We start from the raw sequence: 17,783 nt of genomic DNA on the forward strand, positions 1-17,783 counted from the left end.
GTGTCTGCTAAAAGGTAAACCATCAGTGTGCAAGTTATGTACTCACTCCCTCAATACAAAATGTTAAGCTTTAATAGATTTTTTTTTAATCCACCAGCCACTTCTGTAAGCCCCAGGTGTCCAATACAAAGAGCAAGAATATTACAGTACAATTTACAAGGAAAATATGGTCAATACATGTACTCATAATTGCAAATGAACTTACACAAACATTAACCACTTCACAAATGTGGCAGCATCTGCAATCATGAGTGTGAATATGAAAAAGAAAAAACAAACAAACAAAAAAGATCTATGATCCTTGAGCTTCTAGCTCAGAAGCTGGGATGTCAGGTTCTTCATCATTGTAAATATTTTCAGCCTGCAAGAAATGGAGGCAGCAGATTTATAATGTATCAGACATCAGCAACCAATGTTTTAAACTGCCAATGGGGTGTGATTTAGTCTGAATTCATGAATGAGTAAGTAAATATAAAAAACTAAAACTAAATATGGGGCTGGATTTTTTTTATCATTCACAGTAAAACTGCTCTCATAAGAAGTCTGCTCATTCTCTGCGATTATGCTAAAAAATAGGCAAATAATGCTCAATAGCTGCCCTGGAAAAATAGTTACATAGTTAAAATCGGGTTGAAAAAAGACAAAGTCCATCAAGTCCAACCCCTCCAAATGAAAACCCAGCATTCATACACACACCCCTCCCTACTTTTAATTAAATTCTATATACCCATACCTATACTAACTATAGAGCTTAGTATCACAATAGCATTTGATATTATGTCTGTCCAAGAAATCATCCAAGTCATTCTTAAAGGCATTAACTGAATCAGCCATCACAACATCACCCGGCAGTGAAGTGCAAATAAGCCCAGTAATAAACATACATCAGGTGGTGGGTAGGAGAATAGATTAATTGTGCATATTAACACAGGTACATACATTTAGGTGCACTATGTGAGTTTATACACATGCATTGGCTAGCAAAGGTCTGCAGAACCATTCTTACAATAAAAGAAAAGTATCACATTCCAGTTGCTATTGAATTGATAGTTAAAGTAAACATTGTTTTTAATTAGCCTTCTTAATCTACATTTTTTGCAGTTTTATAGATATTGTATCACTGAGCTCTCTGTGCTCCTGATCAAAACACCGTTCATGCTGTGAGTTCTGGAATGAGGGGGTGGGGGGGGGAATGGTTTTACCATGTGAGAACTCTTAAGTTGCTGAGAGAGTTATTTCCCTGATCTAGGTTTATTCCAGCACCATTCAGTGATTGGCAAGGAGTAACTGTTTAAGGTGTCACCATACAAACACAGTATTGAATAACTCACCATCTGCCATATTTGCATGATGTTATCTTCAGACACTGAACAGATCACCCATGGTTCATTTGGGTTCCAGCTGAAGTCAGAAATTTTTGCAGTGTGCCCTCCATGTATAAACTAAAAGACAATTATATGTATTATGTTTTATTTTATAGAACATCCCTTACATTATTGGTAATACTTGGACATGTGGCCTTCCAGATAAAGACAAGGGGGTCCCATTTTTAACGGAGAACGCTTTATCTACAGTGCTTTTTAAGATATGCATAATACGGGAAGATCTACACAGTACTGAAGCCTTTGCATGTCAGATACTGATTAATCGAAGGACCAAACTGATTTTGCCTTAGGGCTCAGTTGCTGCCAGTTAAGAAATCCAGTAGCAGAAACAGATACACTTGTGGTGGGGTGGGGTGGGGTGGGGGGGGGCAGACATTTCTAGCCCATTCCATATATAAAATTCCTAGTTATCCTCACAAACAATTCTATTTCTTAGCACAAACATACCAAAAGCTCAGGAGGTCCATCCTCAGCATCTTCTGCCGACTGTTCCTCTCCAATTTTACTGTAGGGGTGGAAAAAAAATGTCAACACATACTCTCTGCCCTAAACGTTACCACTTTTCCCATTTAAGACCAAACACAGTATTTCATATTTGTTCAGAGTCCTTTAAAACTATTTCATGTAATGATATGCACTAAATGTTGAATCACTAAATGCTGAATCACTTCCCCTGATTGTAGTGCATCAATACCAGACTTGTGTATATTATTTCATCCAATTTCACAAACGTATTACTTCCTAATGCAAGCATCTATATTTAAAGCAATATCTTTGGTATTGAAATTTGAATCTAATTACTAGTACGAATCAATATTTTTACTGAACCAAAAAAAAAAAAAAGCTACACTAGTCGAAAAGGTAGATTTCTTGCATGAAAACAGTGTTCTAATTAAGGCTGCACAAATCCCACCCCCCAAAAAGGAAAAAAAAAAAATCACAACTTTTCATCAAACACGCACACTTTTCCTCTTGTTTCCCTCATTTACATAAGCAAATTAGGGTTTGGTTTGGTATTTGAATCTTTCACAAAGGATTTGGGTTTCAGCCTAATCCTAAAATAGTGGGATCGGTGCATCCCTAGTTATAATGTGGCTTACACATTGAAATAGTAACAGGCCATACACAATTGACAATTAAAATATATTTGGAACTCTTGCAAGGCTGCAAATGTAGTTTTGCAGCCCAGTGTAAAGTCTTTTTAGAACTCACTGCCCATTCCTAATTTATTTGCCATTCTTTTGCAGGAGTAAAATATGAAATGCCAAACCATATTTGAATTAAAAAAAAATAATCAAAGCTCACCTCAAATCCCAGACATTAAGCCTTCGATCTGTACCGCTGGATGCTAAGATAGTTTCATTGTGAGGAGACCAGTGAACCTAGTGACGATTATAAGAGATTTCATTGCAAGCTTATTTTTTATTTGGTAAACTGAGCCAAAATATTATGACCGGCTTATGACAAACCTGGAAAATTTCATCCTTATGAGATTCAAAGGAATGGAGCTTCAGTTTTAAATTCCGGAGATCCCAAAGAGCTACAGTCTACAAGGGAATAAAATAATTATGATGCAAGTCAAATAAAATTCTTAAGGAAATGATTAAGCGAGGAGGGAGTAAAGTTGCTAGACCTTATCAGCCGAACCAGTGGCCAAAATGAACTCGCTGTATGGATTGAAGGACAAGCAATTGACCTCAGCAGTATGTGCATCCACCGAATGGCTGGGTTTAGAAGTGGTATTTGACCTTGTGTCCCAGCTGCAAGGGAGAGAGGGACAGAAAGAATAAGTAAAATTATAGTAGATGTACATATGGTAATAAAAGACTATAAAAGTCACTCATAGACCTGCTTGAATTTAGGATATGTTCTGACCAAACACGTATAAAAGCCGATGCTCCCCTATGACTTAGTGACTGCACATGAGGGGATTTCTGTCAAAAAATGCATATTTGAGCAGTTTTAAAGAATGCCCTAGGTGCAAAGTGTATGCAATTCATTTAATGCTACGGCACAGGACAGTATTCACAATTTCCTGGCGGTGAGACAAATCCCCTAAACTTGAGAGTCTGACAACAAATGATTTAGAATCTACAGCTAATATCAAAATGTCAGTTACTCTGGGTAGCGAAACGGCTGCGGACAAGTGAAGACGCCTATAGGAGGAGGGGCCCCTCTCTGAACAGAAGTCTCCCAGTAACAGTCTCTCCCCAGGCATGCACTGTTTGAATTTGAGTTATTCTGCTCGTTGGATGCAATTAGACGGGAGGTCTTAATGGAAGCCATAGCAGTGTATGGAACAGTGGGCACCAAACATGTGATGACATAAGTATTGGCACCATATGCATTGTTCTTATTTATATGCTGTTAAAACTAAACTATAACTCACATGCTAGCAAATCCACTCACCTAAGGATACGGAGCAACACACTGATTTCATATCAAATTATTTTGGATAGCGAGATATGTGCTTAAATGGGAGCTGTTTTACAAATAGGAAACTAATTCTGTTATACAAGACATTATTAGTGACTATATTGAACATTTACCTTTGAGGAAATAAGTTCAATTACAATGGCTCAAAACACAATCAGTCTGTAGCTGATGCATCTCTCCTTGAAACCCTTTCAACACTAATATATCAAGCTTATAAATAGAAGTGAGAATATTTTGTGGCTATTATACAAACTTTTGGAGGACTTTTCAGTTCAACATAGCAACAGCTGCTACCAATTATAGTTATTGTGAGAACATTATTATTATTATTTTGTAATACAATTGTTTGTCACAGATGAGAGGCGCCCCTCCTTTTACAGGAGTCTTAGGGGTTTTAATGTGTTTTTCATTGCATTTGTTGGCATGGTTGATCAATAAATATTGCCATTTTAACTATATTCATTATTGATTAATGACAGTATCATATGGCTTTCTGGGGATTAAGTCCTATTGTGTTTTTGTTTATATTAAGCTAAACATTTCACTGATCACATCAACCTTAAACGTTAGTAAACAATATTAAAGCTTCTGCAGTTTGTCTGGCTGCAACTTTGTACTTACATCATAAGCTTCTGATCATCTGCCACAGAGCCAAATAAGGATTCGTGCAGAAGGTGCCATGCCACATCCTCCACTACTGCAGAATGGCCAGTAAAGACAGCTTTTGCATCAACTACCTTGCCTTCTTTTGGTCCTGCACTTATGTCCCATAAGCAAACAGTCTGTAGGGATTAAAAAAAAAAAAAAAAACACATTACGAATAAACAGCAATATTTGGAGTTATAGTCTTGGGGGGGGGGGCTTTTTTTTATTATATTCAGTAGTTATTTTTGGAGACCCTTATGGGGAGCCTCCTATGGATTAGCACCCTGCCTTCTATTGGTGTGTGCGCCTTCTCTCCTAATTCTATAACTACAGAGAGAAAAGCAGAACATGCATTACACATTGCTTTGAAAAAACAAGGTTGCCTTCTGTCCATTAAAGCACCATCTCCAGTTTCAAACACAACTACCCGAAACCCCTTTTGCGCTTAAATGGAAAATCAAAATATTTTACATGAAGAATACAAACTTACATGATCATCTGATGCACTGAGCAGGTGTCCACTAAGGTTTGAGTTCCAAGACAGACCATAGCCTTCCTTCTGGTGCCCTCGAAGTCTAAGATCAGGACTGCACTCTCCACTAGGATCTAAAAATACGATTAAAATGGTTCATTTAAATAGCCGAATACATACTACTTCGAGTGTCTGTTTAAGACTCAGCAACTCCAAAAATCACCAAAAAAGCATGAACCTCACTCTTGCAGAATACTCTACATATCTAGCAAAAGAGAAAATTTTGGGATAATCGACTTACCAGGTTTAGATGGATGTTTGGTATAATCAAAAACCAGCACATCTGCAGAAGGCGTTTTAGTTGCAATAATACATGGATTTTGGGGCATGTATCGAGCGCGGTTTACCTCTCCTTCATGGTTAATTTTAATTTCTGTTTCAATTTTACCACTAACAGAACCAAAGCCACCAAACTCTATAAAAAATAAATAAATAATATTTAGTGTAATAATAAATTAGGGATGCACCAAATCCACTATTTGGGATTCGGCCGAATCCTTCATGAAAGAATTGGCCAAATACCGAACCGATTTAGAATCCTAATTTGCATATTCAAATTAGTGGAGGAAAAGGAAGGGGAAAAATATTTGTGATGAAAATTCACGTGATTTCCCTTCCCATCCTTCATTTGCATACGCAAATTAGGATTCAGTTCAGCCAGGCACAAGGATTCAGCCGAATCAGAATCTTACTGAAAAAGGCCGAATCCCTGACTGAATCCTGGATTTGATATATCCCTATTATAAATGGACATATTCAATTTAAAGATTTTAATCTACCTCCTTTCTCACTGTCATAATGTGAGGCATCAAACTGGGCATCATCATTGGGAACCTGGACACGAGCCACTACAAGGTGATTTTGTTCATCTGAAGTGTGAGTCCCTAGCACCAACCAATGCAGTGCATAGTCCTTTCCTTCAGGTCTGCAGAAAAAGTATTTATAATCATAATTAGATGTATACCTGCTTTTCTCTTTGTCTAGCATGATCTCTTCCAAAGACACCATTAAGCGGGGGTTGGGAGAGCAAGCATCAAGGAGAGCGCCACCTCCCCATACTATATATAATATAATTAAATAAAAAAAATGCAGCTCAATCCCTTTTTATTGGGTGCACATGGAAGTTACCTCGGAGTTCCATGACCTGTATAAAAACACTCGGCCTTTGGGCTCGTGATTTTATATGGTCATGAAACTCCTCGGTAACTTATAATATCCTTATATTTTACAAGAGGGGGTACTTTATTCACTACATATAGCTCCAAAGGTTGCCAGCACTCTCGAAAAAGGAATTTGCCTGGGTGCAGAAACAACAAAATACCTCCAACAACTGTAGAAAGATCCGCACTCACAGGTCTTAAAGAAAAATAAATAATTTGTTCGTTACACAGAACTGATGTTTCGGCCTCCCCAAGCCTTTCTCAAAGTGCCAAATGATTCACTGTCATGCCTTATATTCACTCACTGGTGGGAAACATCAGCTATAACAAAACTCATATAATCATTGTCACAGACAATCAATTAAACAATTAACATTCATTCACCATATATCAGCAAGGTATAGCATATGTTCAAAAATAAACAGCAAGTTAAAAACAAGTTACCAAACCCCTAGTTAAAAACAAGACAATGTAGCCTTATATTACTCAATTCATCTAAGCATGCTACATATTGTTATTAATGTTACAAATGTGTCGCTTATTGAGAAACAATTCGGTATTAAACACAGAAACAATTCGGTATTAAACACAATAAATATCTATCTCCCCTTTTTTTTTCCACTGGATTAACCATTTCATATCTTATACTGCTCGGTTGGCATCTGTGCTAATGATAAGAGGGCAGAAATATGTAAAGCTAGATTTGTATAAATATAAAGCATCTTGTTGCTATGAGCTTCCTAAACTAGCAACAGAGTACTATGTGAAACTAGTTAATAGGCTCTTGGGAATGTTAGGGCAGTGTTACAAGTGGATCCCACTACATCAGTGTAGCTGCAGAGTTCACACCTTTGGTTTGTGTAGATATAAAGCATCTTGTTGCTATGAGCTTCCCAAACTAGCAACAGAGTACTGTGTGAAACTATATATAGAATCCCCATTTTATGTTTTTTCAGGGGACCAGAAAAAAAAATGGTGTCAAATGTAAAATCAGGGAAACGCATAATATATAGGTGGGACCACAAAACCACAATGTAAAATTAAGGAACACTTAAAATCAGGGGATGTAAAATTGAAGTTTCAATGTAGATCTGTTTGTATTTCTTTGAAAAAGGTCACAGGTAGTGACTGAAACACTGGGTTTGAAAGTAAACTATTTTTCACTTTTTAAAAAAACTGAAGAGGGTTATGCTCAGTTTTCTTCTACACTGATTATTCACCAGCACCTAGGCATTTGCGTTTTAGTGGTGTGTGCTCCTTCCAGGACAATGTACAACACTACAAATTAATATGGTCAAACACAGTAGAAATATATATTGATATTGTATTTAATAAATGTGTTAGCCATGCTTTAAGCATCATGTGGAAAATTACATGAATGAATTAAAAAAAAGAAAAATTACCTAGTCACATCTGGGAGCCACTGAACAGTTAAACTTGGCCACTCGAGCGCATGTGTCATAACCAGGTCATACAGAAATGGAGTATTCTTTTTCCATATCTTATACTCTTCATTGATTACGCGTTCTTCCACTGTATCCTCAAACACTAGAAAACAAGATTAAAAAAAAAGAAAAAAATCAGAACAGTATGCACTATATAAATCAAGAGGGGGGAAAAAAAAGTCACCAGATTACTGTTAGTGCCATAATGAATCATTTTCCAGTACCAATAGATACAGGCCATCCAGACTTGCACTTTGTGCTGACAAGTTAACCACCACATTTTTGGCTTGCTCCTGCTCCAGTTTTAAACAACCAACCACAACAAATGCAAGGCTCATTTAACACCCTCTCATGTGGAGGTTAGTTGCTCAGAGGACAACCATTTGGGTTGAGGACTGCAAATCATCAGTAGTAACCACCAGGGGCTTAACAGTGTGTATGGATGGCTAGGCAGCCAATATGTTGTTGAACCAGAGCCACTATAGTGTAACATCAGATGATTTGATCCAAATGCACACACAAGCCAACACCATTCTGGTGACAAATCTCCCCTACAGAGCTCTGAAATAGATAGCTATTCTGTTTGGTGTTAGCTCCACCAAGCAAAGTAGATGTCATTGGTGATGAACTAGCATGGTTGGAAGATAGTAGAAATGAGTTGCTTGGTTTTTATTAAATAGACTACAGAATGCACCATAACATCAGTAAGTACTCATATAAACATAGGCCAAAATGACACACCACAAGCTCACTAGCTTCTTTGCAACAAGGGGAAATTAAACATGTTCCACAACAAGTTTTACTAAAAACCTAAAACACTACAAAGCTCTACAGGCTTGTGCAAGTGAAGTTTCTATGACTGCAGTGAAATAAAAAAAAGAAACAATCATGTTTATTGTTATTGGAGATTCTTTCTGACCAATCACATCTGATTCCATATGGACCAATGTTACAACAAACCATAATTTCTGCTTATTAGGCAAACCAGTGGCAATGCCACAGTGGATGCAACAATTTTTTGGGTACAGATAAGCAAACTCAGATTAAAGAGGTGGTTTGCCTTTAAAGTAACTTTTAGCATGTTATATAATGGCTAATTCTAAGCAACTTTTCAGTTAGTTTTTATTATTTCTTTTTTTATAGTTTTATAGTTATTTGCCTTTTACTTTTGACTCTTTGCAGCTTTCAAATGGGCGTCACTGACCCCTTCTAAGAAGCAAATGCTCTGTAAAGGTGGTCAGACATGCAGATTTACCTTCATATCGGACAAATGATCGTTAGGTGCCATCTCCCAACCTGCCACTAACCATTCAGATTAAATAAAGTAGTAAAAGAACAGATCAGACGATGTTCTGCCCCTGACAGCAATCGCACGAAAGTTTTATATGACAAAAGCTGGTGACAGTCAGTCTCCCACTGATATCGTCAGATCGGCAATACATGCAGAGATATTATTGGTAGCCGGCAGAAATTTGATAAACCTGTCCAATCAACTGAACGACCGATCGCCATCTCACGAAAACTGTCGTGACACACGGAGATTTGCGCCTATGTCGATCTTAAGGCTACAAATGTATTGTTATTGCTACTTTTTTTTTTTACTGCTTATCTTTCTAATCTAACCTCTCCTATTCATAGTCCAGTCTCTTATTCAAATCAATGCATGGTTGCTAGGGTAATTTGAACACCAGTTACCAGATTGCTTAAAATGCAAATTGAAACATCACCCCGATGAGGCTCAAAGTGATAGGTACCAAACCGAATGCCACATGTCCTAAATGTCATTCCCCAGACGCCGGGTTCTTTCATTTAGCATGGGAATGACCACTAGTATACCAATTCTTGTCTAAAGTGGAGGAGTATATTGAAAGCCAAGTATTGTTACAGGGTAAGCTGACCCTGGAGGTGTGCTTACTAGGTCTGGTAGAGACCTAGTTCCCCCTAAATAAAACCAGGACTCTACTAAAAAACCCTGTACTTCTATGCTAAGAAACTAGTAGCAATGAAGTGGATGACCCCCCATTCACCAACTACTCAACAATGGGTAGAGCTAATAAACAGCAAACTACCAGTCATTAAGATGGCATATATAGCTAGGCAATGTCCAAAAAAATTTGAGAAGGTCTGGGATTTGTGGCTGGAGGTAAACCCTATGGCTGACCCCAGGGTCTGAATTTTAAAGGAAATAAGAGAGTCAGCCCTTGTCCTCTCAACATTGCCCGCCCCCACTGTAAGGTCAATGCTGTAGATGTTCGTAACCTGCTGTAATAATCTGTAAGGATGCTCACTCCTAATGTATGCAATGTCACAGTAATGCTTGATGTTATGAAAATGCTAAATAAAAACCTTTACAAAAAAATGCAAATTGAAGAGCTGCTGAACAAAAAGCGAAATAACTGAAAAACTGTAAATAAAAAATAAATACCAATTGCAAATTGTCTCAGAATATCACTCTCTACATCATATTAAGTTATATCAAAAGGTGAACAACCCCTTTATATCTCCCAAGCAAATAACAGTCCGCCTTTGCAGAGGATCTCCTTTACAGAAGATCTCTAAATTTTTATTTCTTACATCTAGAGTAAGGCATCTAGAGCCCAAGCAAATAATCTCCCATTGTGAGGCTGAATGGAAACAACCCTGCCAATCGTGGTGCATTTAGTAATGTAACACTCTGCACTTGTCTCTCATACTTGAAAAAGTGTATCAGAAGTCAGTCCTCCCCCAGGTCTGTTCAACAACTGGATCCTGCTACACTGTTTTAAAAGTCATGGCACAGAACAGAAAGGGACAGAGACAGCTTTCAAAAGTAAACATTTTAGAAAGGATATAAAAACGTGAACCTTGAAGAGTTGCTTAGAATTACAATTTCTATAATTTGGCAAATGACTCTTGGGCTTACGATTACAAATAAATAGTCAAGCTTTTAGTCGGTAGGGCAACAATGTAGCTATCTCTGTGGCATACAATAAGCAGCGTTCTATAAGGAAGGCCGTAGTTAAATGCTCAGAAGTAGAGCAATGGAAAAAGTAGCCACACTGTCAACTCTGCGCAACGTGGGTGAGAGCCGCCGACCCCTCTTATAGGCCATGGATAGAGAGTGCTGTTTGAAGACAGAGAGCCTCCCGGGCAGAAAAATGAGGAGGCCGGCTAAGCATGGCACCCTGCGTGACACACACACACACTGCAGCACACACACACACTGCAGCACAAACACACACTGCAGCCATAGAATCCGAACACAAAACTGCCTCATAATCAGACAGCCCCCCCGACATTATTCCTGCAGCCTCCCACACCGTCCCTTCAGAAAAGAACAAGGAACATTTATGCCTCTTTCTGCCCATGCCAGCGCTTACTCTCTTTATTCGCCATCTTCTACTCCCGTAAAGAGGGCCACTGGGCTCGCGGTAACCAAAAAGCCCCGTGTCCCGCGCTTGTGCCGGTTCCTACAGCAGTTTCCCGCGCCAAACACTCACAAGAAGAAAGGCTACCAATGACGCAGCCTCCACATCCCCCGCCAAAGTTACAGACAGGCACGCCGCCGTAGCCTTCGCTCACGCAAGGACAAACGCCGCACGCTAGGTCAAGGCTGGCCAATCACAGCCCACTAGGCAAAAGGTACGTAAAAAAAAGGGCGGGGAGGATGGAGGGTTCGCGGCCATATTTAATTTTGGCAAGGCGAAGCGTAGTAAAAGTTTGCTTTGAGCACGGACTGTGTTGTAGAATGTTTGTAGAACAGAGAAGGAAGTTAGTAACTGTGAGGGAATCATGGCTGTACTTTGCTGAAAAACAAGGTGTGGTTCAGCTTTCAGATAACTTTTAGGGGCAGATTTCCTAAGCTCGAGTGAATAATTTGAATGAAGAAATATTCGAATTTCGAAGTAATTTTTTGGCTACTTCGACCATCGAATTGGTCACATTCGATCGAATCCAATGATTTGAACGATTTGAAGTAAAAATTGTTCGACCATTCGATAATCGTACTGTCTCTTTAAAAAAAACTGAGACTTCATACTTCGCCACTTTAAACCTACCGAAGTCCAATGTTAGCCTATGGGGACCTTCCCAAGCACTTTTCTTAGTTTTTATCCGGTCAAATAAATATCCTTAGAACGATCGATTAAAATCATTCGAACGATTTTTATTCGATCAAAGCTTTTGCTATAAAATCTTTCGAATTCGAAATTCGAAGGATTTTACTTCGAATTGGAAGGTTTTTTAACCCTCGAAATTCGACCCTTGATAAATCTGCCCCTTAGTATGATGTAGAGAGTGATATTCTGAGACAATTTGGGGCAGATTTATCAAGGGTTGAAGTGAATTCGAGGGAATTTTCTAAGTAAAAAAATTCAAAGTATTTTTTTGGATACTTCGACCATTGAATAGGATACTATGACTTCGAATTTGATTCGAATTAAAATAGTTTGAATATTCAACCATGCGATAATCTAAGTACTGTCTCTTTAAAAAAACTTCGATTTCAATACTTCACCAAATTAAACCTGCCGAAGTGCTACGTTAGCCTATGGGCACCATCTAGAGCATTTTTCTACGTTTTTGGAAGTCAAAGTAAAATCAATTGTTTGATCGATCGCCGAAATCCTTCGAATCGTTCGATTTAATTTACTGCTACCGCAGGATACCCAAATTCGCTGAACAAACTTTGACTTCGATATTCGATATGGTCGAATTTCGAAGTATTTTTATCTTCGAAATTAGAGCCTTGATAAATCTGCCGCTAAGTAGTTGGTTTTCATTTTTTATTATTTGTGGTTTTTTACTTATTTAGCTTTTTATTCAGCAGTTCTTCAATTAGCATTTTAAGCAATCTGGTTGCTAGGGTGAAAATTCCCCTAGCGACCATGCACTGATTTCAATAAGAGACTGGAATATGAATAGGGTTGCCACCTGGTTGGTTTTGATCCCAACAGTTCGGGTTTTCTAAGGTCTGTTCGGGTCTCAACTTTCTGTTCTGTTTTCAGCTTTATGAAACCAGAATAATAATCTGCCAATATATGAAAAACCATTAAATACCAAGATACTCACCTTGACCCATCTTAGTTATGATAAAGTGCAGTTAATTTCTTGTTATTACAGAAACAGAAATAAGCAAATCAATCAAAAATAAGAAAGTTTTTCTAAATTAGCATTGTTGTATTTCAAAGCTTTCTGGATAACTGATTTCTGTATAACAGTTCCCATACCTGTAGTTAAAGAATTGGTCTTACTCATGGGGCAGAATAGATAGAGGTAGAGTTTCCAGCCATGAGGGTTTCAACTGAACATCTCAGTTTGTCGAAAGGGCTGTCTGTTTAAAACTGTCCCATTTAAAACATTGTGAAAACTGGACAGAAATCCAGCCAGTTGCATATAAGTGATGCAATAACCCTGACCCAGCATCATAACTCCACAACACCATCTCTGATGTCATCATGCCTACCCAAACTGCACTGCTCCACCCCCGATGCTATCTGCCCCGCCACCTTTGTTTGGGTTTAGTCACTGGCAAAGGTGGCAACTATAAAACGATATAACTATAAAACTATAAAAAAAAATAATGAAAACCAATAGAAAAGTTGCTTAGCATTGGTCATTCTATAACATACTAAAAGTTACCTTAATGTACAAGGAAAGTTAAATTAAAGAAGTAGGCTAAAAATGTTGTACATTATGTTTTTGTCTTCTGTACCTGCCGAAGGCAACCACAGCCCTTTAAAAGATCTGTGTCTCCAAAGATGCCCCAGTAGCTCCTCATCTTCTTTTCTGCTGATTCACTGCACATGCTCTGTGCTGCTGTCACTTAATGAGCTTAGGGACCAACTTAAAATACACAGTACACATAGAATATAAATGTCACAATATAAGGCTGATTAGTAATTAATAAATCAGTGCAATTTGCATCAGAATTTAATATTCCGAAAAATACTTCGAAATTCGACCATCAAATTTAATATTCAGCTTTTATGACAGACTAACATCATTTTCTGCTTGATAATTTGCAACAACCCCTAAGCTTAGCTTCTCAACAGCTGCTCAGAGCCCACTGAGAATGTGAGTCTTGTAGACACTTTCCAAGATGGTGACTGCTGAAACTTTAGGCTGGTGCAATAAGTTCAGTATTAAAAACATGGCATTTTTAGCCCTATTCATTTTTAGGGTTTAGTTCTTACTTCTTTAAAGGTGAACCACCATTTAACTAGGAATCCTCTCGTTCGCAAGAATTGGATCTGCGTTCAGTAGGAAAATGTAGAGAGAAATTGCAAAAGCTGCTGAGTCAGGGGATGTGAGAGCTTCGTGAGCGCTAATATTCCGATCTGCACTATTAAATCGAAACCTCTTCAGTATCACAGACCCGGTCTGCAAGATTCCAAGGAAATAAGGGTTGCTGGCACCTACGAATTATATCAAGACGTGCGAACCGAAATGGTATAAAACACGTCCATCTTTATTAAATCAGGTTAAAAATAGCGGGCAGGGGAAAAAATTCTAAACGTCATGGTTGCAAACGTAATGAATGTCCCAGAATTATTACCTCTTATTCTCGCAGTAGTGCACGACTACGGGGCATTGTACAAAAATATTGGAATGTTTTGGGCCAGGATCCCAGATTAAGAGATTTTTTGCCATCACAACCTAATTTTGCCTTTAAAAGGGGCCCCTGTCTGGGGTCGATCCTTTCACCTAGCCTTTTCTCTGAGCTCGATCCATCTGGACCCACACATTGGTTAAAAGTTAAAGGGTGCTACAGGTGTGGTGTCAGTCGCTGCGGCACATGTCGTTATATGAAACCTTCGAAAACCTTCAGTGGTAGATTGGATCGGAGAATCTATAATATCAACTTTTACGCAAATTGTGGCACTTGCAATATTGTATACCTCATTACTTGTTATTGTGGTCTACAGTACGTAGGTAAGACCATTCGTCCACTTAGGAAGCGTGTATCTGAACATCTGGGCAGTGTCCCACGTGGTGATTGTAGTTCTGCGGTCTCCAAACATTTGATCGAAAAACATGACAGTAAAGCCTGTATCACAGTTCAGGTAATTGACAGAGTTGTAGCGGATATACGCAAGGGTGACATCGATAATTCCCTCCTAAGGAAAGAAGCCTACTGGATTCATAAGCTAAATACGGTGACCCCATATGGGTTGAATAGAGAATGGGAATTGACATGTTTTATTGATTGTTAAATTTAAACTTAAATTTAAGTTAGTTTATTCATTTATTTTTCATTTCATTTTTGTATAATAATAACTTTTTCCTAGCGTATATTACTTCTCAGCTGTTTGTTTGCCCGTTGTGTTTCCTAAATTATTATTATTATCATTTTTCCAACTATCTTATCAATTATCTTATGTTCAAAAATAATTTACTAATTTTTGATGATTTTTGATTTTTTGATCTTTCAACTTTATATGATGGGTGCTGCTAGTATTCCCTCACTTAATATTTGTATCATACTATAGAGATTTTTTCAGATTTGTGTTATACTTATATAGGTTTAATATTATTCACACACAGAGTATACCCGTTACGTGACTTTTAACACATGTTCTCAATGTTCTTAATTGTGAATGTTATTTCAGTGAGGTTCCAGCAGGGGGCATTCATGCTTCTGATGAAGTGACCTTGTCGTCACGAAACGCGTCAAGCCTGTTTTTTCCCCTGCCCGCTATTTTTAACCTGATTTAATAAAGATGGACTTGTTTTATACCATTTCGGTTCGCACGTCTTGATATAATTTGGAGGTGCCCGCAACCCTTATTTCCTTGGATTGTTGTTCGCCGCGGCCAGAGCGGATCTAGCGGCTACACCTGCCAGGCAGTTTGCCGGTGTGCGCTCACGTCTCCATTCCTGGATCGCTTTCCTTCAAATCTTCACCGGTCTGCAAGATTGACACAATGCCAGTTCCTTAAATAGGAAAGAGAATTAACCTATCTAGGTACAATGGTGTCATGTAACACTATAGTTGGATTTTGCAAGATAGCCTGGGTAGGGAGTGAATCTCTTCTGGCAATAAAAGCCCACTTTTGTCTGTTAAATGTTGTTGCCATAGGGTTGTATTATACCAGTCTGACCTGTAAAAATTATGCTTGATGCCAATGTGATTAATGGGAAAGGAAGATAATTATAGGATGGGTGGTATTTTTTACAAAAAAAAGAAGGCAACCCTACATTGTCATGAAATGTTGTTTTGTGATGGGATGTTCTGGTAGGGCAAAATCATTCACACGGAACCATGAATGCCATTAAATTTATTAAAAGATCCGAAAACAAAAATTACGAATGGAGAAAATGCTTAATGATCTGAATAAAAATATGAAAACCTCTAAAATTCAAGTTTTTCTGACAATTACTAGTAAAAATAATCCAAAAACCTCTAAGGGGCACATTTACTAAGTTCGAGTGAAGTATTAGAATAAAAAAAACTTCGAATTTCGACGTTTTTTTTTGGGCTACTTCGACCATCGAATTGGCTACTTCAACCTTCGATTACGACTTCGATTCAAACTAAAATTCGACCAATCGATAGTCGAAGTACTGTCTCTTTAAAAAAACTTCGACCCCCTACTTCGCCACCTAAAACCTACCGAGCATCAATGTTAGCCTGTGGGGAAGGGATTTTGTTCGATCGATGGATTAAAATCCTTCGAATCGTTCGATTTGAAGGATTTAATCGAAGGATTTTACTTCGACGGTCGAATATCGAGGGTTAATTAACCTTCGATATTCGACCCATAGTAAATGTGCCCTTAAAAGTCGGAATAGCTAAAAAAAGATCCAATAGGATCAGTTCAACTCCCTTTGACTTCTATAGGACCTCAACTGCTTTTACTTGGCAGAGTTTTGTATTAGAGTTTTTTTGTGATTATAACATTCAATAAATCTAAAATCTTTAGAGTTTTCAAGAACTGAAAAAAACCCACTTTTTTTTATAGAAAAAATTATATTTGTAAAAAAATAGAAATCCGAATGTTAGTAAATCGGCGCCTTGGTATACAATTTGGTAATGAAAATCTGTATTCGACTCATTTTTTGTTCAGTTGCCTTTGCCTTTCCAACTTCCTTGTATTTGGACTTAAATATATGAATGTGTCTCCCATTTACAAAATTCATTACAACATATTTTGCTTTCCAACACCTAACAGAGTCTCATATAACCAAATATCACTTGAAAGAATTTTATTTTGAGTAGTACACGGGGAGGCATATTTATCAAGGGTCGAATTTCAAATTTATGAAAACTCCCATGAACTCGAAATTCGATCAATTGAGACTTATTAATAAAATAGAATTTTTAAAAGTCTGATGAATAGAATTGACCCTAAAACGCAAATTGAATTTGATTTGAATTTAAAAAACTAGATTCAAGTTTTTTTCTCCGAATGTCAGGAGGGCTACAAACAACTCCAAACTGATCCCTGGACGTCGCCCATTGACTTAAACAGCAGACTTTAGGTGGCGAATATTCGAGTTCTTAAAGGGCCAGAGTATGATAAATATCAAATTTTTAAAAAAAACATGAATCAGATCTTAATAACTCCCTAGTCGAATTTGACAGTTTTGACCATAAAAAAAGTGAAAATTTGAATTTTCAATTTGACCCTTGATAAATCTGCCCTGAAAAATTATTTGTATTTACTGTGTTATATCACTATAACAGTAAAAGCGAAGTGTACAAATTCATATGTACTGACATATAGCATGGATAAATTAAACAAAAATATAGATACATAAAGGGGCAGATTTATCAAGGGTCGATTTTCGAGGGTTTAAAAACCCTCGAATTCGACCCTCGAAGTAAAATCCTTTGAACATCGAATTCGAAGGATTTTACCGCAAAAGCTTAGATCGAACAATCGAATAAAAATCATTCGATCAAACGATAAAATCCTTTGAATGGAACGATTCGAACGATTTTAAGCGATCGATCAAATGATTTTTATTCAATCAATAAAAACTTAGAAAAGTGCTGGGGAAGGTCCCCATAGGCTAACATTGCACCTCGGTAGATTTAAAGCAGTGAAGTATGAAGTCAAAGTATTTTTTAAAGAGACAGTACTTCGAATCGAATGGTCGAACGATTTTTACTTCGAATCTTTGAATCATTCAATTCGATCGAATTCAATAGAATTTGACCAATTCGATGGTTCAAGTACCCAAAAAAATACTTCAA

General features: G+C 37.7%; 1 protein-coding gene across 1 annotated transcript; it reads right to left on the reverse strand.

The window, feature by feature from the left end:
* Window positions 1-54: 54 nt before the first annotated feature.
* Window positions 55-11,174, reverse strand: LOC108708306 (histone-binding protein RBBP7). The gene is made up of 12 exons (XM_018246872.2): window positions 10,963-11,174; window positions 7,562-7,706; window positions 5,778-5,923; window positions 5,240-5,413; window positions 4,957-5,072; window positions 4,443-4,603; window positions 3,019-3,145; window positions 2,855-2,932; window positions 2,691-2,767; window positions 1,833-1,890; window positions 1,332-1,442; window positions 55-361 (listed from the first exon to the last, which is right to left on the reverse strand). The coding sequence occupies exons 1-12, from the start codon at window positions 10,976-10,978 to the stop codon at window positions 293-295; spliced, it is 1,278 nt and encodes a 425-aa protein (XP_018102361.1). The 5' UTR covers window positions 10,979-11,174; the 3' UTR covers window positions 55-292.
* Window positions 11,175-17,783: the final 6,609 nt, after the last annotated feature.

Source organism: Xenopus laevis, chromosome 2L (genome assembly GCF_017654675.1).
Source record: "Xenopus laevis strain J_2021 chromosome 2L, Xenopus_laevis_v10.1, whole genome shotgun sequence".
NCBI lineage: Eukaryota > Metazoa > Chordata > Amphibia > Anura > Pipidae > Xenopus > Xenopus laevis.